Here is a 25,896-nt window from a genome sequence, read left to right on the forward strand (position 1 = left end):
ATGTGAGACATGATAATTATAATTTGTAAAATGAAAAGACATAATAGAGATAAATTAATACCTAATCATTTAGTATTAAATAGTCTATAAAACATACATAAAAAGAAAACACGGGCATTGTGTGCTTGTTACCCTTGTCAATTATTTAATATGTTCGACATAAATGATATATATGAAGTCATAGTTATACCTTGTGTATTTATATTCCATACAAACATAGCCTCTGGGTATCACCCATTGACCTAAGAATATGAAAGGTTTTATTATTACTCTTTACATATATATAAACTTCAGAGGATATCACTGTCCTCGATAAACTTATTTTACCCTACCTACCTACCTATACCTACTAGCCATATATATGAATAAATAAATAAATATTATAGGACATATAATAATAATTCGAGACTATAAGTTTCAAAGTCTTGATTTAATTGTCAATAAGTAGACTGACTTTGTATCTGCTGTATGCAGGTACTAATCGTTGATTGTATATAATATTAATATTCTAAGATGGGAGCAAAAATATTTTCCCAGTCCTGGTGCATCCTGAGGCATGTTTGGAGCTGAAAGTCCATCACCTAAACCTCTATTTAAAACCTTTGTCGCTAAACGGTGACTTGAGTATTTAGACCAGATAGCCTCTGTTTGGTTTTAAAAAGCATTATTTAAAAGTCGTCAATTAATCACTTAACCAAGCAAAATAGTCCCTTACTTACAAACTATACCAAGTAGTTAGTCCGTTACTTCCCAATTAATCAATTAACTTGCTAGCTTGCTACCCTAGCTAAACCTAATTCCATTGTGTTGTATTTTAATAATTTATGTAATGTTTATATATATAGGTATATTTAAAAATATGACGTTTTAGGTATTAATCACTATTTTACTTATTTGTTCTAGTATTTCTCACAAAAAAGAAATTTATAACACAATACTAAACGAGGTGGTAATCACTAGCAGGACAGCATTATATATAGAACATATAATGTAATTATTTAGGGGCTGTGATAACTTTAACCACACTCTTATGTTGATGTTTTATGCTTATGTCTGCAGTAAGATTAATAAAGATCATAATTAGACAACAAAATGTGCATAAGCTCCTTGAGATTAGCAAATCCTATACAGATATTGTGGAAAACAGCAAATAACAATTCTCATTAAATTTAATAATTACAACTGTATACAATCCCTTCTGTTTCCAATATATTGTCATGTCTGTAAATATGTTCTACTTGAACAGACTAATAAGCTTAGGTTGGACCTTTAATCGATGACTAATAGAAAAGTATCTTAATTAGATAAACAAAATGATCCCTTATGGATCTTATTAGGTCTAAAATTAAATTATTATTGAGATATAATAATAAGATAATTAAATTGATTGAAGTAATCAATAAATGAAAGTAGTATATAACAATATATTGCTCATTATGACAAAAACATTTATAGGTATTAACAAAATCAAATCCTCTTTCCTGGTCTACTATAGATAATTGGGTGGTCACTGGTCACCCACCCAAGAACTGATCTCGCCCGACAATGCTATTTTGTGATAATCCACGTGCAGTGGGTGTTATCTTATCATCATATCAACTTTATCCCCCAACCGTTTAAAGTCGGTATGGTATGGAGTAGTTTCTAAAATAAATTTTGAAGTACATACCAGTTACAGTGCTATTTATTCAAAGACCTCAGGATAGTTAAGACTCTAATAATTAAAATCTAATGATTTCTGCTATATTTGGAAAACAAGTCTGTGTTTGAACCAAGATCTCAATATATATAACTATTTCATACCAACTCAATAGAGTGGACTTAGCTAAATCTTTCTAATTATCAACCTACATACTTTACTTGATCCATTGACCCATTTCTAACTTTATATGACAGCTGAATACAAAATGGTCACTATTGGCATGAGCTTGTGCTGAATCGCACCCTATGATAGCTAAAAAACATTGTGATAGGGCTCTAAACCATTGCAGGGTAGATTGTACCCTTGCCATATGAAGACATACAAGTCTAACATTTAAATGAGAGTTTGAAGCCTTGGGATTGCTAGGTATTTTTATAATAATTAAATATAATTTTGTATTAATATGAACATCTCACTTAACCAATTTTTGTATGCTTATTCCAATGACTGATTCTGGTTGATCCCAATTCCAGTGTACCTTCTTTACCTATCCTTTTATATTTAAAACAACATATTGAATAATAATTCAAAATTTGAAAACAATAATAAAGTTTTAATCACATTTTATTGACACTTTTTTTTTTTTTTTTTTTTTTTGAAGTAAAAATAAATAAATTAGTAACATTTCATTAACTTCACCAAAGCCAGTTGAGCTATAAGATCATAAAATTCCAATGGTCAACTGAGTCATCCATTCTAACAATTTTTATCAAAAATTGTCATTTAAATATGCATCATGATACATATACTTATGTTAAAGTTAAAATATATGGAGCGAGCAGCTCCTAAGCATATTATGAGGTTAAGTTATGATTGTGACATTTATACTCTTTATGAGGGTGCCAAAATGATTTTGCAGCACTTAGAGAATTTATTTTACCTTATGACATAACACTAACAGTGTATGTCCTCATATAAATATATATCAATTTGTCAAATTGTACAAAGGGATAAATATGAATAATCATCATTGTAATATGATATGAACTAGAACAGAATTTTCCAGAAATTACCTTTTTACGGCAGTATTTTATTCATTTTATTGTATTACGAAACGAAATTTTGGTTGTAGAGGAGTTATAAAAATTACCTATACTTATAGTAAATAATTTTCTGACTTAACTGAGCCCAATCTATACATAGATTATAGATGTTCAACATAGACCTTACTGCAGAGACCATTTTAATTGCAACTAGAATACTGTTTTATATGTAAACAGTAAGTATATGAGTATGTACTTAATTAGAATACAATAATGTTTAATGTAGCATGCTTGCCTGAGGACAAAATCTTGATCAGATTGTGCTCTAGCCTAGACATCTATAGATCTAGTACATGTTCTACCTGTACATGTAAAAAAATTCTGCAATTAAACCTCACTGGCTATAAGAAATTCGTTAGGTATAACTATACCATAACTGTCAGTCATCCCACGGATGAGGAGCATTTCTTGTTCCTTATTATTAGATTTCATTATTGAAAAGTTGGCACACTTGGTTGCCGAACGGGAAAGGCTACACTTGCTAAAACATTTATCCCGTGAATGAGAGTTTACATTTGCTAGCCCCACGGGCTAACAGGAACATTCTTAACTACTCATCGGTAGACTTTATGCCCTTGTAATAAGGATTACAAATGATCAGTTAACAGTCGCCAATAGTACTCTTGCAGCATTGTTGAATATTTGGTAGGCACAGCAGTAGCATGCCTAACACATTCAGTAGCCTCACAGGCATTAGCATGTCTTAACACATTCATCCCACGGATGAGAATTCATTATTGAATATTTAGCATATCTGTTTGCCCCACGGGCTACAGTTACAATAAGAATTTTATTGGGATCCAAATATCTTCATTCCACGAATGAAGCACAATCCGCACGCGAATTGTGATGTCAGATGCATATACAGATCTCCTTTATTATATTTGTCCAACGACAATTGACGATGAATGTATAAAAAACAACCTTACCAAATCTCCGTAGAGGTTAGAATGTGAGGTTAAATATAGGTACTATTTAATATATTATACCTCTATGTTTCCCCACGGGAACACTTTTAGTGAATTTGATAAGTTCATAATTCATAACTAAGGAATGCTCTAGTTAAAAATCCAATTGACAAATGTTGTAACTTACGTTCATCACTCTCATTCCAATATTTATTACATTTCGGTTGCCATGTAAACACCGTACACCACACACATGCTGCACCGTATTTTGCACTGAATAATACCGTTTTAAACATAATTGTATTTATTAAAACTACGAAAAACTTAATAAAAACTAGAAAGCTATTAGTTTGCATCCATCCGCGTGGAGCGCGCGCGAAAATATGAAACGTCAGGGTGACAGTTCATGTCAATTCTTTTCTTTTTGGCATCTATAAACGATTCGCGAGGTTTGTAGCGCTGGCGCGGGATAACTACAATGTTATTATATCCAGGACAAAATACAAATATAATGGAAAATTGCAGGTCACAACTGGATGAGACTAGCTCAGGACCCGGACAAGTGGTGTAGGTACGAGAAGAGAGGCTTAGTGCGTTTTCACATTATCCGATCCGGATCCGATATATATCGGATGTCGGAAGGATTTCAAAGGCAAAAATCAAAGATGGCGGCATCAATGTATGGGACATCGGTCCTACATCCGATATCGGATCGGATAATGTGAAAACGCACTAATGCTCAGCAGTGGACGATAAAGGGCTGATATGATGATGAAGATGATACAATTAGGGTGGAGGGAGGGGTGCCAAAGTGCCATACAAGTGCCTATGGGCCCTAAGAGGCCTCACTGAACTAGAGGTCCTTGTTGTGTGTATTCTATGCACTAATCGGTGAACCTAATCTAACAAACTGAAGACCCTTAAAAAAGTCTTACAAAAATTCCGTCCCCGAAATCTTAGCTCTTTCCAAATCCGCTTTGGCAATCTAATGCTAAGAATGGGAACAAGCAAGGTACAATATCTTAAAGCTACACACTTTAATAAGCTACATGCATACAATTGCATATTTTGTACTAAATAGGTACAGCAGGTAATTATTATATATTCTGTGATATTTGTAATTATGTAAATGGGCCTACGTTTATCCTACGTTTAGCTTAGGTGCTTTTATCTTTCTACAAGGTGTAGGTTCATGTTTGTACTGGTTTGTACCATATGATTACTATGTTTTGATTAAATTCCTGTCATCCCATCAAAAAGCTAATATTTTTCTAGCATGCAGATTATCAAAAGGAATCTCTTTACTTAAATTAGTTTTTTCGTTCCTTAAATTAGATCAAATCTACAACTAGTCTTAAATATAAACAATCGCATATATATTGACTCACCGTTCAAATTCGTAATGTACGTAAAGAGAATTACAGTCACCAAACTTTACAAACAATACATATTACGCGCACGTGATTAACACACTCCGCTACGCATCAACACATCCACCTCAGAACAGTAACTCATACAAACTGATGATGGTTTGGTTGGTTGGTGGTTGGTGGCGAGTTGACCGATTCACCGATTCAAAAGAAAAGAATAGGACGGAATGATTGTGTTGCATGCTCTGCTTTGCTCACTCTTCGTATGATTGAATGAAAGACAAGACCGATATGCTGCATCCCTATCGTTTGGTATTGATCTATATTACTCTTTGGTATTGATCCGCCCCTTTTTGACCGACACATTGAGAGACAAAGCTTTATCAATTTTATTACAAGAGTACATTTTTAATTATGTGGTCAAAACTGAGGATAAAATAAATTCTATCACTTTCTTCAAAATTAAATGCCGTAAACCTTGGTAAACAATGATCAACAACATTATAATGGGCTCTACAGACGGATGCGATTTAACAATATAAATGAAAGCAATAGAATTTCATAATAGTAAGACTAGACAAATTTCATTAAATCATACATTTTGATGTCAAATCAAGTGAAATTATAATACAATTGGGTATAATCCGGATATAAGAGATAGAAAATCAACACACAAGAGTAGACCAGGAGAATAATACGTAAGATTGCTAACAAAGTAATAATAGTTTATTTCTTTATCATTTAAAGTCATATATTATGTTAAGAAATAAAGCAGAAAGTTACAGGCTAAAAATAATCATGAACGAAAACAATAGATCTACATTTTGTGATATCTGTAGAGCCCTAAAGTCGCAATCGGCTGTCAACCAACTTTCCTTTCACGTCCGTACTGTTAATTCTTTAGTCTGTGATCCAAAATGGCGCTGAAAGCACTTGTCGGGCAAAGTGAGTTAAAAATTATTTTATTTTTATAAATACACGAGTTTAAATAAATAAATATATACGTTTGAATTGTCGCTTAAATATTATATACATATAGGAGAATTGTTATTACATCCAAAAAAAGGTGGTATTGACTTGCTGTGACACATACATTGTACAATCTCTTATCGATGACTAATCGCTTGCAACCTAAATTCTTATTTGTTATTTTTGTTGTTAAAATTGCAGAAACGGAGAATAAAATTTATATTATGGTATTGCTTCCTAAGGGATAATATTATTTCCGCAGTATTACTACAGAATACTAAATGTATCTAATATTAAGGCTAATATTAGGATTTGCATTTTGTCCTTGCACTAGTAATTATTCTAGTTAGTTCAATTATTGTTGTCCCGACTAGTTGATGGGTATTAACATTTTAGTAATTGAATAAAATGCTTTCGCACCTGTGTTGAATGGTATTGATTTTCTTACGTCACTAAGTCGGTGGGATGAGGAGGGTGGCACACGTCACTTGGCGGTCTTAGCCGCGGTCGAGAAGCTTTCCTTGTTTTCATATTATTTATAATGATAAGTAAAGCTTAAAAACTATTAATGTTTTATACTATAGGATGCATTTCGTCGCCGATATTGAGATTCACATAAACCATGCAATACAGTATCAAACTGTTGATAATGATAACACTATCACATCACATACTTTCAATTCATAACAAATTTAAATACGAATTATTAATTCCAATACTTTTGTTAATTTGACTTAATTACATTATATTGGGTTGGTAAGAAAGTAATGAGCGAATCATAACCAATATTGTAATTTTTATTTAATTTATTATTTTCATCATTTATCAAAAATATAACGGCCTTCGTTATCTACTACTTGTCTCCATCGTTCTGGTAAAGAATGAATAGCATCGGCGAAGAAGTTCTTAGGTTTAGATCCAAAAAACTCAGCTATGTACTGTTGTAGATGGGCTTGATCATCGAACTTTTTTTCATTCAAGGCATTGCTTAGCGATCTGAACAATGCGTAATCCGTAGGTGCCAAGTCTGGAGAGTACGGTGGATGAAGTATCACTTTCCAACCTAGCTCCAATAGCTTTAGCCGAGTCACTTTTGCAATGTGTGGGCGAGCATTGTCGTGTAAGAAAAAAACTTTAGCATGCTGTGGACGATTCTGACAGATTTTTTGGTTTAAATTTTCAAGCTGATTACAGTACACTGATGCGGTAACAGTCATTCCACTTGGTAGGAGTTCCCAGTGAATAATACCATGAATATCCCACCAAACGGACAGCATAACTTTTTTCGGGTGAGGCTCTGTTTTTGGTGCCTCTATTCCTTTTTCGTTTGGAGCTAGCCACTGACGTTTGCGTGTGTGATTTATATATAAGACCCATTTTTCATCTCCAGTGATAAGATGGTCCAACCAGTTGAATGTGCGGCGAAAAGACAGAAGTTGTATGCAGATATCGGCACGGCGGTTTAGTTGATCTCTATCAAGTTCGTGCGGTATCCAAACACTGTATTTGTAGTTTTTTCCCAACTCGTGTAAATGTGTTTCTATGGTGACATGAGAGCAGCCTAACTCGGTAGCAAGAGTACGACTCGTTAGCCTCGGATCTCCTTCAATTAAGGTTTTTAATTTGGCTACATCAATCTTCACCGGTCGACCAGACTTAGGTTGATCTGATAATGAAAAGTCGCCACTACGAAACCGCTGGAACCATCGTTTCGCCGTGGCCTCAGACACAACTTCAGGAGCAACACGCTGACATATATTACGCACTGCTTCTGCGGCTGAATGGCCAGACTGAAATTCATATAGTAAGCAATGCCTTACATGCACTTTTAATTCGTCCATTTTCTTCCTTATATTAGCTCGGCGACAGCTAGTGAATGACTGACGAGAAACTGTGCGACTCGCCCTTTACATACTTTCGACCATAGAAGATTCTAGAACTCTCTCAAAAATTTTATGTGGAATTCAATCGATCGCTCATTACTTTCTTACCAACCCAATAGTAACACGCTACTATAATTTGTAAAATAGATTGTCATCATAGGGGTCATCTGGATATTGTTACTGGTAATCAGGTAAAATGATGAAATATGCAAGCAATAAGCAATCATTTTTAATAGTTACATAATGCCTTTCAAATGTGTTGGTAAAGTTAGTTCTGGATTGGGCTGGCCCCTTTTAATCTGAAAAGTAATGATTTCACTGAAAGCACTACAATGGTTTTCCTAGTGTTTAGTTCTAAATTATTTACCAATATGATGCAACAGCTTAACAAGTGTGTACTAAAATCAGGAATTTAGATAACTATGTACAACAAAACAAGGGAAATAGCCCATGGCATAATTCCAACCAGGCAGGCAAGCATCGTTGCGCGATAAATGATGAAACATCAGGTCGTCACTATCATGTTTGTAAGTGCAATAGGGACGGCCTGATGTTTTATCATTTATCGCATGACCATGCTTATATGCCAGGTTACAAAGATTTACCTAACACTTCTACATATATCAAACAGTATGTCAAAAGTAAAGTGATATACTTAGTTCGAACATGACAAAGTAATCTATGATTGCAGAAATTATGAATGAAGTGATCCGCTACCGCGGACCAAAGGGGAAGGAGTCCCAGCGCATTGACTGGAGAATCCTCATTGTTGATCAACTGTCTATGCGCATGGTCTCTGCCTGCTGCAAAATGCATGACATTTCTGCAGAGGGCATTACATGTAAGTATAAAATAGTCCATATTTTCTGCCTGTTTCTTTTCCATGTCAATTAATAATTATGCTTGCAGCAAGCAAGGGGATGTAATAAATAAATAAATATTGGGGACACCTTACACAGATCAACTTAACCGCAAACTAAGCAAAGCTGGTACTATGGGTGCTAAGCGACGATATACATACTTAAATAGATAAATACATACTTATATACATAGAAAACATCCATGACTCAGGATCAAATAATATCTGTGCTCATCACACAAATTAATGCCCTTACCGGGATTCGAACCCAGGACCGCGGCTCAGCAGGCAGGGTCACTACCGACAGCCAGACCGGTTGTCAGAATCAATAATGATCCAATGGAAAATGGTTTATTGGCAATCACTATGCTTTTGTAAGTATGGGTCTGAGTTTCAATCCCAGGTTTGCCAAAGAAACACAAAAAAAGATATCTGTTTTTTTTTTTCAAGTTTTCTTTAAACAAGCTATTTGAGAGAAGATGAATTTTATTGATTATGTAAAATAGACCAATATTTTAAAGTGTAAATCCTTTTAATCTGTAATCTGTATGTATTGCAGTGGTTGAAGACATTCACAAGAAGAGAGAGCCGCTCTGTACCATGGATGGCATCTACCTCATTACTCCACTGGAGAATTCAGTCCGTGCCTTGATCAATGATTTCTCAGTGGGGAACCGCATCATGTACAAAGCGGCTCATGTTTTCTTCACTGAAGGTATATACTGAAATTGTTATTTAGATATATTTGTTTCTCCACCAAACATAGCGTAAATGAGCTTGTAATATCACTAGTCATGCTTCAAGATGTGGATTTCTTCCATCTAGTTCTTTTGAAATTGCAAAACAAAATACTGTGACAACAATTGTGAAACTTTTTGAGCCCCGTGAAACAGTGACAGTGCCATGCAAGCATGTTTCTGTACAAAATGTTCATACGTATTTACTTGCATCTAGTAGGAACTAGTGGGAAGAAACCAAAATTTTTTGTTTGCACCATCAATATTTTTATTTTTCCAGCTTGCCCTGATGTTCTTTTTGATGAATTATCACGTAGTCGCGTAGCTAAATACATAAAAACACTAAAGGAAATCAACATCGCCTTTGTTCCATATGAACAACAGGTTAGTATTTCTATTTTATTGAAGATTTAGCAAGCATGTAAAGTTGTGAACGTAGATGCAGTAATTTTAGTGCCATATTATTAATTAGGATATTATAATCAATTTTACAGGTTTGCTAAATGAATATGTATTTAGATTAAACAATCATATTGTTAACACACAAGTTGCCATAATTATTTGGTATATTTTGTGTGTTAATAATTAGTTAACTTACTTAAATAACTTGCATTGTAATTAATCATATGTACACCGGTATTGAAATATTTGATTATTTTACACGCTGCTAAATTAGTGTGTCCTGAGGAATTGTTCAATGAACTCTGCAAGTCATCGGCAGCAAGGAAAATCAAAACGCTTAAGGAAATCAACATTGCGTTCTTACCTTACGAGAGTCAGGTGAATACGTAGCTGCTTTAATTTATACAAGACAGGTTAGGCTCTGCCAGACTTGATAAGTGAGTAGAACCGAAAAAAGTAAAGCAAGAAATAATATGTCTACCTAAGACTAATAAGATACCAGAAAAAAAGTGTATTGGAATACAACTATAATCGTTCATGAATGTTTCTATAAATGTACTTGCATTTAAATAATAGTTATGAGTATAAAGATTTTTTTATTTTTAAATATAGAACATTTTTGATAACTTGCACATCTAGAGTGTTAACGAAACTTGTAACTCACGCGCTAAGCCTGGCACAGCCAAAGAACTAAATTTTTTGTACCAATATTGAATAGAATAACATAATCACTTGCAAACATTAAACACTATATTTACAACTACATATTACTTTTCCAAATTATAAGCCATTTACGTACAAAAGTCATGATTGACGCTGTAAATTGCTTTTTGCGTCACACACCATAGTTTTAAGCTAATGCAGTGTCAACCGTAGACATACACCTTATTAAGATTGTCTTAAAATGTCAACCATAGTTAGGCCTAAAATAATTTTAGTTCTTATCTAGTGTACCTAATACTGTAAGGAGCCTCAACGTAAATACACGTCTAAGATAGTTATGATATAAAATATAGCGCTAGGGCGTTCACCGTACATAGGTCTAAGATTGGGCTGTTGTAGGTGTTCTCGTTGGATTCGCCAAACACCTTCCAGCACATGTACAACCCGAACCACGCGGCGTCGCGCAACGCGAGCATGGAACGCATCGCCGAACAGATAGCAACGCTCTGCGCCACCCTTGGGGAATATCCCTCCGTCAGATACCGCAGGTAGGTTGTCTGGCGTTTTCTTCCTCAGCTCTTAATAAACAACCTCGTTTGAAGGCGCACGATCCTAGACCCACGCGGCGTCGCGCAATGCGAGCATGGAACGCATCGCCGAACAGATCGCAACGCTCTGCGCCACCCTTGGGGAATATCCCTCCGTCAGATACCGCAGGTAGGTTGTATGGCGTTTTCTTCCTCAGCTCTTAATAAACAAGCGTTTTGAAGGAACATGATCCTAGACCCACTCAGCGACGCGCAACGCGTGCATGGAACGCATCGCTGAACAAAGCGCAATGCTGTGCGCCACCCTCGAGGAATATCCGTCCGTCTGATACCGCAGGTCAGTTGATATTTTCTTCTTCAGATAACTCCGTCAGATACCACAGGTCAGTTGATCATTTTCTCCTCAGTTCATAGCAACCATCAGCTCTTTTGAAGGCGCACTATCCCAGAGCAAATTTCTAAAATTTCCTTATAAATAACGCGGGTTCATTCGCGCAATAGATAAGCAGGCACATACAATCAGCACGGTGGAATTCTCAAGAGCCGGACCAAACAAATGGAAATTCATCTTTTCACCAAGTGCTTGCATCTAATAGTCTAGTTTCATCATTCAAGAAGTTGTATGAATGAAAGATATTTTTTTTTTGCAGTGACGGCGAGCGCAACGTTGAGCTGGCTCAGCTCATCCAGCAGAAACTTGATGCTTACAAAGTAAGTAAATGAACATATTGGTATTCCCTATGTAAATAATAGCAAAGACATATCTAACTCCGTATAGACAGATAAAGTTTAAGAAAAAAACGAGCCAAATTGTCAAAACTGAGGTTCAAAAGTTTTAAGCCTGTGTCAAAAGATGGCAGTCTATGCACTGTGATCATACATTTTACTTCGACATTAACTATCTATACTACTCGATCCTCTTTGATAATAGTATTGTGATTGAAGGATAGTTGTCTTATTTTACTTTTTTGGTACGTAACCATAAAAAATCATAGGGTTACAATTAGTCGAACAAACCCTAATGAATATTGAAATCTACAATAGTTGTCTCGGTTCTGATATGTCGAGTTACCATACGTATACTCAAAATTTACGTATTATGCGTTTTTATGAAAGCATCTAAATACGAGTTAAAATTCAATTATGAAACAATCGAACCATGTACGGCATGTGTTTTTTTTTCTGATTCTGATTAAATTCCATAATAAACTACCCGAAAGATGAGAAATAGCATTACATAGTTGTTTAAAAACAGTTGTTGGAAGTAGGTCGCAGAATAACTTAAGTTCTGCTAGTTCTGTTATCTGCGCCCGTTACTCGTACTAGCATTGTGTTCGGTGCTCTTTGTCAACTTGCATTCGGCCGCGACCGCTTTGTACTGATCGAGTGGATAAACGTTTTGTATACTTTTACAAAAAGTGACTCAACGCTTTTGAGCTTAGGAAAGGTAGATAGAGTAAAATACAGAAGTTAGAGTTTTTCTCCTACTTAATATCTTTTTACTTAGGTGTATTTAGTTAACAGAAAAAATGACCAAGGGCATACGGAACATTGAGCTTTTGCATGGATTATAAGTTTAAGCAACTTAGAAGTATATGATCAGAAACATGTTTTTCATGAAATATAGGTTTCATCAGTTAAACGGATCATTGAAAGTCGACCTTACGCCGGACTTTAGACAGGTCAGGGATAATCGTCAACGTAAAATCATGATAGGTATGTAGTCTCTACCGTCCCGATTCCCGATATTGAAGCCTATAAAATGGTCTGGGATCTACTGTTTAAATTGCTCACTTGATTATAATGTTTAATCTGAAACTTTTAGGCTGACGAGCCCACTATGGGCGAGGGTCCGGAGAAGGCTCGCTCGCAGCTGCTAGTGCTGGACCGCGGCTTCGACTGCGTGTCCCCGCTGCTGCACGAGCTCACGCTGCAGGCCATGGCCTACGACCTGCTGCCCATCGAGAACGACGTCTACAAGTGAGTGTGCTCTGTGTATTGAACCACCTATTGATGGGTGTTCTGCTACGACCTGATCATCCATCAAAACAAAACACGATCGTGTTCACCAGTAGGTTTATGATGCTTGCAATTTTATCATCTATATGGATAAAGGATCCGTCGCGTTCTTGCAAGTGCGTCAGTGTGAGAGTGACAGATCTCTTATCCTCGTTGATAAGTGATAAAATTGCAAGCATCCTAGACCTACTGATGGGGATACACGATCGTGTTTTGTTTTGATAGATAATAGGCGATGGAGCCCTGCGGCAGAGATTAAGTAGAACTCACAACATATTTAAAATTGGTTTATGATGCTTGCAATTTTATCATCTATATGGATGAAGGATCCGTCGCGTTCTTGCAAGTACGTCAGTGTGAGAGTGACAGATCTCTTATCCTCGTTGATAAGTGATAAAATTGCAAGCATCCTAGACCTACTGATGGGGATACACGATCGTGTTTTTTTTTTGATAGATGATAGGCGATGGAGCCCTGCAGCAGATTAAGTAAAAAGAAAGAGGATCGAGTATTATAGAGAGTTACTGTCAAAGTGAAATGTGTAATCACAGTGCATAGACTGCCATCTCTCGACACAGCCTTAAAACTTTTGAACCTCAGTTTTGACAATTTCGGCCATATTCTTAGCTTGATATGTGTCAAAATGTCAAATATTAATATCAGCGCCATCTAGACGAGCGTCCCCCGAAGGTGTAACGCCATTTAGGCCACCGTACCTTTTTCTGTATGGTACTGAGGTACGTTTTTTTCTCAGACTATCTGTCTATACGGAGTTACATATGTCTTTGGTAAAACTCACGACATGTTTGAAATTCCAGGTACGAGGCATCTCAAGGGCAGATGAAGGAGGTGCTTCTGGACGAGAACGACGAGCTGTGGGTGGAGCTGCGCCACCAGCACATCGCCGTCGTGTCCACCTCCGTCACCAAGAACCTCAAGAAGTTCACCGAGTCCAAGCGCATGGGAGGAGGTGACTATTCTACAGTTTCTATACACATTGTTACAGGTCAATTCAATGACATTGAGATTCATATTATCTTTTTCTTCGTGACAATTTGATATGTTTTCTCTGAAGAAGAACGACGTATTATTAAGCAATAATATAATTTATTGAAATTAATTTCCATAGAGTACCTAGTCTGCTCATATTCTTTGATGAATACTTTTGCATGTTAAATTGTATCTTGTTATTTAATGCATGTTAATTATAAGATGTAATGTTTTGAAAAGAAGTTGCCCGCCGAGTTTCTTGCCGGTCCCATAGTGGATACCCCCCTCCCAACTGAGGGGGGACTGAAATCTTCTCGAGGCTGAGGCGTAGGGTTAGAGCCGGCGTAGCTTTATTTGACGTTCATATGCGCATTGTAATATGCCTACTTGAAAAATAAATATTTCATTTTCATTTTTCAATTCACAAGAGCTGACACGAATAGAACGAATGAGAGAATAAAAATATCGAGGGTTTACTGGTGAAACCTGATAAATCGAGATAATTTTTCTTTGAAATAAGAACATTGTGGAAATTGCACATAGTTCGAATTTCAAAAACTAGTTTGCTCAACCCGATAAGGGTTTCACCAGTAAACCCTCGATATGCATGTGATAGAACTGATAGACTAATCAATAAAATTGTAGCTCTTGACAGTTTCCACTGTATATTGATACAGGTGTCACTAATACAACCAAAGTTTTGTTCATTCCATTCGAACCAGCTTTCGTGAAAAGATCTGTATGGTAGGAAGCGGGCTTGAACTGTACACAGTACAGTAGCCAACTGTTCAGTATCACTTGGGACAGATAAAGATGCTATATGAAAACTAGGTTCTAATCTTCGGATGTATACGCGATATGTTTCGTGTGTAAGGCCCCAACAACCATGACACTAATGAAATACCGCAATGTAATGATACTTGCATGTGAGTTCTCGCACCGTCTAAATGACTCTTAACTTACGCTGCGACCAAAGATTGCTGTACACAAAAACCAGAATGATTTTAAATTTATGAATGATTTTAAAACGTATAATACCACCATCATTCGTTTGCCCATTCATTTGGGGTCGGCGCATCATGTCTTCTTCCTTACCTCACTATCGTACCCATCTTCTCATCATTGACTTGCTTTCGTCTCGTATCATATCTCACAGTTTCCGTCTCCAGTTTATCTCTATCAAAGTACTAGCTTTTGCCCGCGGTTTCGCTCGCGTTAGAAAGAGACAAAAAGTAGCCTATGTCACTCTCCATCCCTTCAACTATCTCCACTTAAAAATCACGTCAATTCGTCTTATTCGTCACTCCGCTTTGCCGTGAAAGATGGACAAACAAACAGACACATCCCATCCCATTTATAATATTAGTATGGATTTATTATTAGCCCACATTGTCCCACTGCTGAGCAAAGGCCTCCCTCTTACTCTTCCACGTATCCCTATCCTCGGAAGTATCCCACCAGTTTGTCTTAAAGGCATCGAGTTTGTCCCGCCATCTCTGACGTGGTCTACCTCTTGGCCTTGTAATTTGTGGCAACCAACAGGTGGCTGTTTTTGCCCACAAGTCATCCGGTATACTGCAAACGTGTCCTGCCCAGTCCCATTTGAGCTTGGCGGCAGTGTTACGTCTTCAATCCCAGTTTTTGAGCGTAGTATTGTATTTTTAATGCGATCGATTAACTTCACGTTCAGAATACTACGCTCCATGGCTCGCTGACAAACCTTGAGTTTGGATTTTTGAATCTTTTTCCAAGATCAAGGCTCCGTTGGTAAGGATGGGGAGAATACACATGTCCATGAGTTTTCTTTTAATCTTTAGTAGAAACCTACCCATATCACTTATTAAAATACTTGTAATTAATAAGATTGATAACTAACCCATGATTTTATAACCAGGCGACAAGCAGTCCATGCGAGACCTGTCCCAGATGATAAAGAAGATGCCCCAGTACCAGAAGGAGCTGTCCAAGTACGCCACCCACCTCCGCCTCGCCGAAGACTGCATGAAGGCCTACCAGGGATACGTCGACAAGCTCTGCAAAGTTGAACAGGTAATCTTAATTTAATTTCAAGCAAAACGTTGTTTAACCCTATGCCTACATTTGTCCTACCTATAGGACATAAACCCGCGTAGGCAGGTGGTTAAGCATCCTCAATAAAGTTTTTTCTATTCTATTATATTTGGCAAAATCGTGGAATTGGAAGTTAACATTGGAAAAAACGGAATGGAACTCAGATGCCATGTTGAATGTTGTATCTTCATACATATGCATATGAGTTTACGTTGCTCTGCGATATATGATGAAATGTTGAATTTGCATACACGAAATATGATAATGCAATATTTTGATGACATACAACCGATCTGAAGATGAAGATAGATGCCATGGGAACTCTGAAGAAACAATGCAAAGTGTTTGGGGTTTTAAGAATGATCTGACTGGACTCTCGCATTAGTTGCCTGTGGAAAACAAAATACAGTCAGCAATGAATGAAAGTTTTGGCATTAACTTATGTATAACACAAACTTTTCTAGAAAATACTTCATATTTTGAACGTAATTACAAGATGAGAGCGACTTAACAAAATTCTGCAAGAAAACTTTTTTATAGAATTTTATTTTATTACTAATAATATAATTAGTAGCCTGTCTGTACCTTATGTATATTTGAATACTGAACCCCTGTTACAGGATCTGGCCATGGGCACTGACGCGGAGGGCGAGAAGATCAAAGACCACATGAGGAGCATCGTCCCAGTTCTGCTGGATCAGGTAAATAGTGTATAATTATTTGATTTTTGCAATATGTACATGATGAAAAATGTTGCTTTCTTCAGAAGGGTCCATTAGCTTCAAGTGAAATTTTCCATCAGAAAATCAACAGAAATTTTATAATATCGTCCTCGCACTAACGCATAATGTCTCTGATCACACACACTGCCACATACTTAAGTTAAAAAACACACTTGAGTATGTTAACATGATTACAGTTTCAATTTCCTTCGTGTCACTTGCAATCACTCACACACACAATCGCAATTTTCTGTCACACACGCAATCGTATGTCTTGTCTTGGGATTTTATTTTTATTTTTTACTATTATGTATCTATTAATATTTTCCTTGCTAAGCGACTTCACTTTTTGTTTCTTATGTGTTTTTGTTTTGTTTTATTATTGTGTCTGTACTATACGTATATTTATTCGGCAAATAATAAATGTTATTATGCAATGCTTCCAATATTTTGTTTATACTTTTATGAATTTAATATTTTTGAAGACTTGTATCTAGCCTGGCCTGAATTTCCTAAAGGTTTAATTCCGGATTGATTTTTACGTCAAAATCAAGGGAAAGGTATACTACCTTCAATAAATCACTCCAACTTATATTAGATACACTTCTATTGATTTCATATTATTCTTCAGCGAACACATTCTTCTAGTAGTGAATACTAATTTGACAGAGCATAACATAAAAATTTTGTATCAAAAAATTTGGTACATTGTTTAGAGCTTCGTTTTATGTTAAGAAACTTAAAACAAAATTACAAGAACTCTCTGTGTGTTTTGAACGCAACAACTTGCCAAGCTTTTACATTCAAATTATAATTATGTATATATTAAACACACATTTTAATAACTGTTCAGTCTGCTAATAATTTGCTGCCCTGTATGTGCTATATGCGGTTACTTTTATACTTAAAACTATAAATAATACTGACTGACTGACTGACTTGCAGCGCTAATGCCACGTAAATGACGTAGAGATGTGTCAACCCGGTTCAAACCGAGTTAGGCTCAACTCGGCCCGACTCGGTTTGACAGTTCACCAAACCGGTTCCAACGAGCAGACGGAACGCAGCAGAACGAACGTACCGATCGGTCCCACTCCCACATGACTCGACTCGAAAATGTTCATAACGAAACCGGCAATATCGGCATCGGAACTGCAAGCCAGCGAGTGCAAGCAGGATAGCTGTACTTTCGCGCGGAAGTGGCGCCACGGCCAGAATCTGAAACACGGTGCGCCCGGCCGTGCTCGCTTTGGTTTGAAATCAATTATAACAGATGGTGCTCATTTTCCTAATAATAAATGGGAAAATATAACAGTTTAAAACTGTAATTAAATGCTCCCGCTATTCTGCCGTTGCCGCCCTTGCCGATATTCTGTGAATTCTGTCTCCATTACGAATATTTTGATGAAATGAAATATATTGATTTGCATTAATTTAGTTTTAGTTTAGCTTGTTCAAACACAACTTTAATTGTGACGCTTTTTAATCGCGATTTTTTTAATTTTGTATCGCGCGTCACGTTATAATGTGTTTCGGACATAACTTGACTCGACTCAACCCGACCGACTTGATTCGTGTTTAAATTTGACGAATCGCTTCACACGGGCCAAACCTAACCGCTACGCTACATTAATACGCTAAGGACCGTCGTAGCAACTCGGTTTGGTCAAACCGGGTTGAAACCGGTTTACGTAGAAAATCAAACCGTTCAGCCCGGTTTGCGATATTTTCGGTTTGGCACATCTCTAAAATGACGCCCACTGCAATATTTTATCTAAACTCATCGGTTAAGCGAGTGATACTAGCCCATTGTGAAAGATTTCAGATAAGCTGTTTGCGAGAACATAATTAAAAAATAATAATTGTTCTTGTATTTTCTCTGTCTACATGTTTCATGACGTATGATGACAATACGAGTTTGTTGCCGTTGCGCGTTGCCATATTAAATAAGCAAAGAACAAATGTTTTTGAAAATAATTTCGCTGCAGCTTGTTGCTAATGTGCCAGTTTATGTTTATTCCTTAGATAATGTGTAAGAGCCACTTCTAACAGACACCACTCAACACGAGATATCACACAAGTCTACAATCTAATCTTCTATCTTAAAGTGCATTGCTGTACCAAAACTACTTATTTTGCAATCGGCGGTGCAAGATACTACCAATCTACTCAACACTCCCAAGCTTTACAATTTTATATTTGAATAACAATACAGAAAAAATATTGTGTCCAGAGTTGCACCAGAGATGAGCACAATATTCTAAAAGAATTCCTTTGATGATCGGCTCAAAGCCTTGATTTTGTGCAATCCATTGAAGTACTGGTATATGCAAAAGTAATATTCACTTGCAGTCCGTGGACAACAACAACAAAATGCGCATCATCGCCCTCTACATCATGTCCAAGAACGGCATCTCCGAAGAAAACCTCAACAAGCTGGTGTCCCACGCGCAGCTCGAGCAGTCCGACAAACAGACGCTGCTCAACCTCGCCTACCTTGGCCTCAACGTGGTCATCGATGTGAGTACTGTGCCAGCGCTGTCGGCTTAGAGCAGTCGCGGTCGCCATGACTAGAAACGGTATCTCACGCCAAACAAGTGACAACCGAGTAATGAATAAATTGTGCTATGGCATAGAACAGTAATAGGGAATTTTAAGCAAAACTGCGCAGAGCGCGCCAACTACATATTGAAGGACCTACCGAATACCATTTTCCGCATCTTGCCTCTTTGTCCCACTTGTTAAGGACTGTTCAATTTACTAAGCGGAGACACTAAAACATCTTTAAAATTTGTAATTTAAAAAAAAATGATAAATAGTTGACGGTGACGACATTAGAAAAGCTATCAACGTCGATCGCTACATAGTTATTCTTCCATAGTTAATTATATTTCACGATGCAGCGTATTACTTTGAGCGATCGCAAAGCAATCTTGCACAAATGGTGTACTGGAAAGTGTTATCTGCAAAAAATCGCAAATATGTACAATTTTTCAAAATCAGCGGTGTTCCAAATCGTTACAAAATTTTAAGAGCATCATAAGCTTGAGGATCTACCGAAATCTAGGCGTAGAAGCGGTCCGGCAAATCCTCAAGTCGAGGATAAAGTTAGGCAGTTGTTAAAATCGTTAAATTATCTATCGGTTCACCAAATTGTAAAAAAAGTAGGCATTCGCGTAGACACTGTTCAAAATATAAAAATATAAATAATATAAAGACTTATAAGAAGCAGAAAATGCAGAAGAGAAGTGCAGATAACAAATTGCGATATTTGCGATCCAAAAAATGGTACGGAAAATAGTATAAAACGTTGCTAAAGAATAAATCTCGTTTCATTTTAATGAACGACAAAACGTATGCTAATTTGACTGTAGTATGTACATTACCGGGACCCCAGTCCCACAATGACGTCGTAGGAGAGTATGTGCTAGATGAGGAGAAAACCATAAAAATGGATAAATTCGGGAAAAAAGTACCTGTTTAGCAGGCAATATGTTCCTGCTGCTTTAAGAGTATATCTTATTTTGCTACTGGTACTATTGGTGGCGAAATTTACAGAAAATAATGTATTCAAATACGATTTTTTGTCATCTATCCGATACATTATTATCTCTCCTTTGTTTGGGCCTGATTTAGCAAGTGCTCACTATGCTGGTCAGACAGTTGAGCTACTAAAACCAAAAAACGAGGAATTTGTTCAAAAAGAAGCCTATCACCAAATTGTCCAGATCTCTGACCTATCGAGCGGTACTGGACCATTGTTGAGACATACTTACGAAAGAATGTCTGAGAAGATATATTTCTTGATGAATTCAAACAAATGTGGTCTGCAACTTGCCGAAAAGTAGCAAAAAGTGATGTGCAGACACTCATGCGTCGTATCCGTATAAAAGTCCGAAATGTTTACCGATGTACTCAATTAAGTTCTTTTTTCATATTAAATATGATCTATTACGTTTGCTGTCGTTTTAATAACATTCAGCTAAATAAGATGTTATATTATGCAGAAAAAAAAATGCTTTTTTAAGTGTCCGCTTAGTAAATTGAACAGTCCTTAATGCACAACCTGTAAGAGTTCTAAGTGTGACCGGGGCAAGACGTGGTACACAGTAAGTCATCTGTAAACAAACCTATGGTTGTCAATGGTTTAGTATGTTTTATAGTGCAAATTGATGGCAGAATATTGCCATCATATTCCCTATTGCCCCAAATAGTTCACCAGCCGATTGCGAAGAATTGAAATAATAGGGAACTTGCCTGTAGTTCAAATAAAATATTTTATTTCATGCACGAAAAAAAGCATCAGATAATTAAAAAAAAATGAACAGAAGTTATTTTAAGCCCAATTTCTATTTTATAAGTCGGAGAGAAAGGTATAAAGTAAATCAGTTAACCATGACGTCGCTCGGCTCAATTTCATATTAATTCCGTATTATTTATCAAATCGTTCAAATTCGTTTTGGCAATTCTTAAAAGGAAGCTGATTTCTCTAGAAGGCAAGTAAAGCCTGACCAGAAATATATGACTACGCGCCATGTTGCGAAATTTCATTAGAACTATTTTCCTCATACTTTACTGAACTGTCACATCAGAATAACAGCGCCCTCCTGACAATAGTCATATATTTCTGGTCAGGATTTAGCCTATTGCTGCACCTAACTTCTGTTTGTGTTCGTGCAGGGCAACAGGAAAAAGCAATACCAGGTGACGAGGAAAGAGAGGATAACGGAACAAACATACCAAATGTCACGATGGACGCCTGTCATGAAAGTAAGTACTATCCACAGCCGCGCACGAGATTTTTCTTAATTTTTACATGGTTACCTTAGGGTTGTCTGGAAGAAATCGCTCTTTAGCGATAAGACCGCCTGTTGTTTACCTTTGTTCGTGTTGCTTGCTTGTTTGTATTGTTGTATTTTATCAAGGTGTGCAATAAAGAGTATTTGTATTGTATTGTCATCAAAAGTGATTAGTAAATATAGAATAGACACATTTTCAGAAATGACAAATATACCACGAATGTTTATGTCACTACAGGACATCATCGAAGACGCCATTGAAGACAAACTTGACCAGCGCCACTTCCCTTACCTTGCTGGCCGCGCCCAGACCTCTGGATACCAGGCACCCACCAGGTAAGCCGAGCAGTGTCACCGTAGTGCCTTTGCTACAATAGTAGCTGTTATACAACGCGCCAGAAGCATCTGCCACCAATCCTTTTCCATATTCGCTAGTTGTACGAATGGCGCTATCCTAGGATGCCTAGTGATAAAATACGACCTTCCAATCTCTTCTGCCAAGGTTCAAAGACTTCAAGTCATTGACTTAAACTATTAATTAACAAAGCTACACAACACAGGTAATTGTGTTGCGAGCATTTGCCTCTTTATATTTGTACATTAATTATCTGGCATATTAGAAAACTGACTACTAGATTTTGTTTGTGATCAGTGTTCGCTACGGTCACTGGCACAAGGACAAGGCGCAGCAAACCGTCAAGAACGTTCCACGCCTCATCGTCTTCGTCGTTGGAGGTAAGATATTTTACTTTAGAATGATACCTGTGAGATTAAACATATACGGTATAACCTAGAAGAATTAGGGATTTGAAATTAAACTATGACTGTATTGTTGAAAGGAGGTATGAAAGTGCGCCTTCACTAACGATATAACTTATAAAAACGGATTCTTCGAAGAATTCATTTTCCTCAATAAATCGAATTTTCCAATGTCGTAAGTAGTTATTATTAAAAGTAAGTTGTTATTGAGTAACTGATAAACAGCATATGATACGAGCACAATGACTCCGCAGCAGGGCAGAGGTTATCATGCCACCGCTTGTTCCAGGCGTGTGCTTCTCAGAGATCCGCTGCGGGTACGAGGTGACCGCCGCTCTCAAGAACTGGGAGGTGATCATCGGCTCCTCCCACATCCTCACGCCCGACAACTTCCTCTCCGACCTCAACTCCCTCACCGCCTAACTCTAACCCCGCGGCGCACATCCCCATCCTCAACTCACGCCAACCCCAACTCGCCTGTCTACTCGTGACCCGGCAGCCCAGCGTCGGCGGACGGGCTCTTCAGACATTTTGGATCACGGAGACGTCTTTTGACACGTTTATTACTAACATATTACCCTATTGCGTGTTCGCTTAACATATAGTGAAATATTCAGCAATAAAGTAACAAAAGGAATTAATCAAACTGCAATCGAGCGTTCGAAAGGTCGAGAAACAGAAACTGAATACTATTTAATAAGAATTATGAGCACCAGTTTTATATAGATGACCTTTTGCTGTCACTTTGTGTCTCGGGCTTTATTTCTGTCATAGAGTATAATATATAGTTGATTATGTGTTAGTAGTTGTCGTTACGCCGATAGTGTCCGGGGTAGCCGTAGTGTTTCGCTAGCTACTCTTCAGCAGAGTGACGTAGTGCGAAGCTAGATGCACCTCAATGTGATACCGACTTGCGGCGCTGCATAGGATTAGGCGCCCTTCGTGCGGGCTGATAGATTATATAGCACTCGTGGAATACTTCAGTGAATATGTTTAATGTTTGTACAAATTTCCATATTTTATATTGTTTAATTATTTGTTGTTTAAATTAAGTTGTTAAAAATTGTATCGCGTTTCCGCGCACATATAAAATATGTTTAAGATGAGTTGTATTTGCAAAAATCAGAAGTATTTTATGTTGGTTCATTACATTTTGTATTCGAGTTTAAAATACTAAACGTAACCTTTATATGAATCTTCGTCTAACTCAATATTTTTCTTAACTCTATAAGTACTTGGACTTGCGATAAATAAAATGTGATTACGAAAAGTAGTTCCCTTGGTGGGTTTATGTCAGCGACTTTAATTTTATTTGTGACAGAACATTTATTGCTGTTCTATCTACTAAATAGTTAGGGAAATGGTACATTCTCGTACCGCCCGTAAAAAGCAAGCAAAATACTAGAAATAATGTATTACAATAGATAGACGCGTTTATCATTGTTTAGCTATATTGAGTTTCGGCTTATATTTGATGTTTCATGTAGATTTAACGCCAACCAAAAATGATATAAAGACGATGAGATATAGAGATTAAGCTAAGAATAATCGATTAATTTAACTAGTGTAATTTCCGCGAGTTTTGTCAAACCGATGACAGAGATATTCATATTAAAAAGTCATGCCAATTTTGAATGCTGCAGATTACCATCTATTTGTCTGTTTTATATATTGATATTTAGACGAAGAAGTAGGAAACATAGCTGTAAACATTGCTTCTTCATATTTTAATGCCAAATTTAAAAAAAAGATCTTACTGCCTGTTTATAGTAGGTCGACTGTCGTATGAGAGAATCGGCCCGTTATAAACTCGTCCTTACGCCTGCCGTCATCTGACTTTGTGACCAGACTGTGACGCAGCGTAGGCGGGCGCTGGCTACCAAGAGGGTTAAAAACGGTACATCTTTCACATCAAAAGCTCTGAGCCCAAGGCGAAGGCCCTGAATCTCGGGCGACTTTACGTTATTGTTTAGTGTGTTAAAACACTTTCTGAAAAATAACATCAATTCTTATTTGACAAAAAAATAAGCCGGCTCTCCGTAACAAGCGAGAGCTAATAAGAATTTTAACCCCATTTGGTGCCGGCCGTCAGTGTTGTATATTATTTATAGGATTTCACTAGTGATAATTCTCTATAAAGGTTACTCTCTTACGATTAAAGTTGTTATTGTCTTGACGTCGCCTTTATTAATGACTTAAAATTGTCTACATTCCATCTTCTGATTGTCTAGGAGTTAATCTTTCACGCACTTGTGCTTTTTCATTCTTCCACACTATATTATATAGTTAAATTACGACAGTTAGTTCATTTATAACAAATAAGTATAGAGTACTTTATAATACTAAAACCAGACCCGATTCAGGATTTGTTGGGCAGGGGTCCGTTCGTGTGTCGTTTGATTGCTTTTTGCGTAGAATGCGGGCCCCGCCTGCACTCCTCTCCGGGCCTGGCTGGTGTTAGCTAGCACTTTGAGCGTCAAACTGGGAACTCGGATGCCATTGGACACCCGATATTACACCTAACGTGATATAATGCTGTTATTTTTAAGCTCTGGTTTTATATTCTATTCGAGTTAGGCTTAGGAATAAATAAGGGGTCAGCAATAATAAAAGTATAAAAAATGTATACATTTAAATAAGGCAGCGTGGACGGATTATATCACGTTCGTGTAATTGCTCTTTACAAAATTCATGTTTACTAGGTAGAAGGAAAGAATCATAGTTTTCTCTGTCGACGTACAAGTGGTCAAACGAGTACTATCTTTGATGCTCAGAAGGTTAATCGTTGGAATTTGCGGTCGACATATTAAATCAATCACTCGTGTACCGGTATTAAATTCGACTAGTCGTATTATATGTAATTGGACGTGTTTACATTATCTAAATATTTACCGATGTTAATTACTTGCTGAAACCATTGAAATCATATATCAGCTGTATGATCAAGAGTAAAACCATAAAACATGTATTGTTTTCGCCAGACAAGCATTTAACGCCTAGTTAGAAGGTCGCCTATGTGTCGTGAGAATGCTTTGATTTATGATTTTACCCTTTGCTATGCATGTAGCACTAAACTAAGTACAACAAATACATATGCTTAACCAGTCGTATCGTAGTTGAGATGTTTAACCAAAATATAGTTAAACTCAAAACTTTACAACTTAATTTATTTAACATTACTTATATGTTAAACAGATTAAGTTGTACACTCTCAATCATGGCATTTTCTAGTAAATATATCAATATAAAATACTATTTTTTCGATATACTTAGATGAAACATTCACATTTTAATATATACATAACTAGACAACTTTATAATAGCAACATACTTCATTATCAGTATTAAAGTGTTGAAACGTTTATTAAATTATTTAATCGTCTAATCAGGTGTTTTTTTTTATTGTCGAGTCCCGGTCACGTTGTCTCTGGATCTGTCTCCGGGGTTATCGCG

General features: G+C 36.8%; 2 protein-coding genes across 2 annotated transcripts in view; one reads left to right on the plus strand and one right to left on the minus strand.

Annotated features, from left to right (window-relative positions):
- LOC125241849 (ras GTPase-activating protein raskol) overlaps positions 1 to 5,180 on the minus strand; it is a 217,887-nt gene extending 212,707 nt beyond the window's left edge. The window contains exon 1 of the mRNA XM_048150520.1: positions 5,042 to 5,180. The gene's annotated coding sequence lies outside the window, so the exon portion shown is untranslated. The remainder of the gene's footprint in view (positions 1 to 5,041) is intronic.
- A 734-nt stretch (positions 5,181 to 5,914) lies between these two features.
- On the plus strand, positions 5,915 to 25,828 carry LOC125240426 (protein ROP). Its single transcript, XM_048148316.1, has 15 exons — positions 5,915 to 5,968; positions 8,567 to 8,716; positions 9,294 to 9,449; positions 10,148 to 10,251; positions 10,936 to 11,084; positions 11,735 to 11,795; positions 12,910 to 13,064; positions 13,922 to 14,073; positions 15,988 to 16,142; positions 16,784 to 16,864; positions 19,238 to 19,405; positions 21,566 to 21,655; positions 21,923 to 22,020; positions 22,337 to 22,419; positions 22,733 to 25,828. The coding sequence occupies exons 1-15, from the start codon at positions 5,941 to 5,943 to the stop codon at positions 22,864 to 22,866; spliced, it is 1,764 nt and encodes a 587-aa protein (XP_048004273.1). The 5' UTR covers positions 5,915 to 5,940; the 3' UTR covers positions 22,867 to 25,828.
- Positions 25,829 to 25,896: the final 68 nt, after the last annotated feature.

Source organism: Leguminivora glycinivorella, chromosome Z, assembly GCF_023078275.1.
Source record: "Leguminivora glycinivorella isolate SPB_JAAS2020 chromosome Z, LegGlyc_1.1, whole genome shotgun sequence".
NCBI lineage: Eukaryota > Metazoa > Arthropoda > Insecta > Lepidoptera > Tortricidae > Leguminivora > Leguminivora glycinivorella.

Coding starts and splice junctions, on each gene's coding strand:
- LOC125240426 (XM_048148316.1), top strand. CDS start 5,941: ATGGCGCTGAAAGCACTTGTCGGGCAAA. Junction 13,065..13,921: donor ATCGAGAACGACGTCTACAA/GTGAGTGTGCTC, acceptor TTGAAATTCCAG/GTACGAGGCATCTCAAGGGC. Junction 21,656..21,922: donor GATGGACGCCTGTCATGAAA/GTAAGTACTATC, acceptor ATGTCACTACAG/GACATCATCGAAGACGCCAT.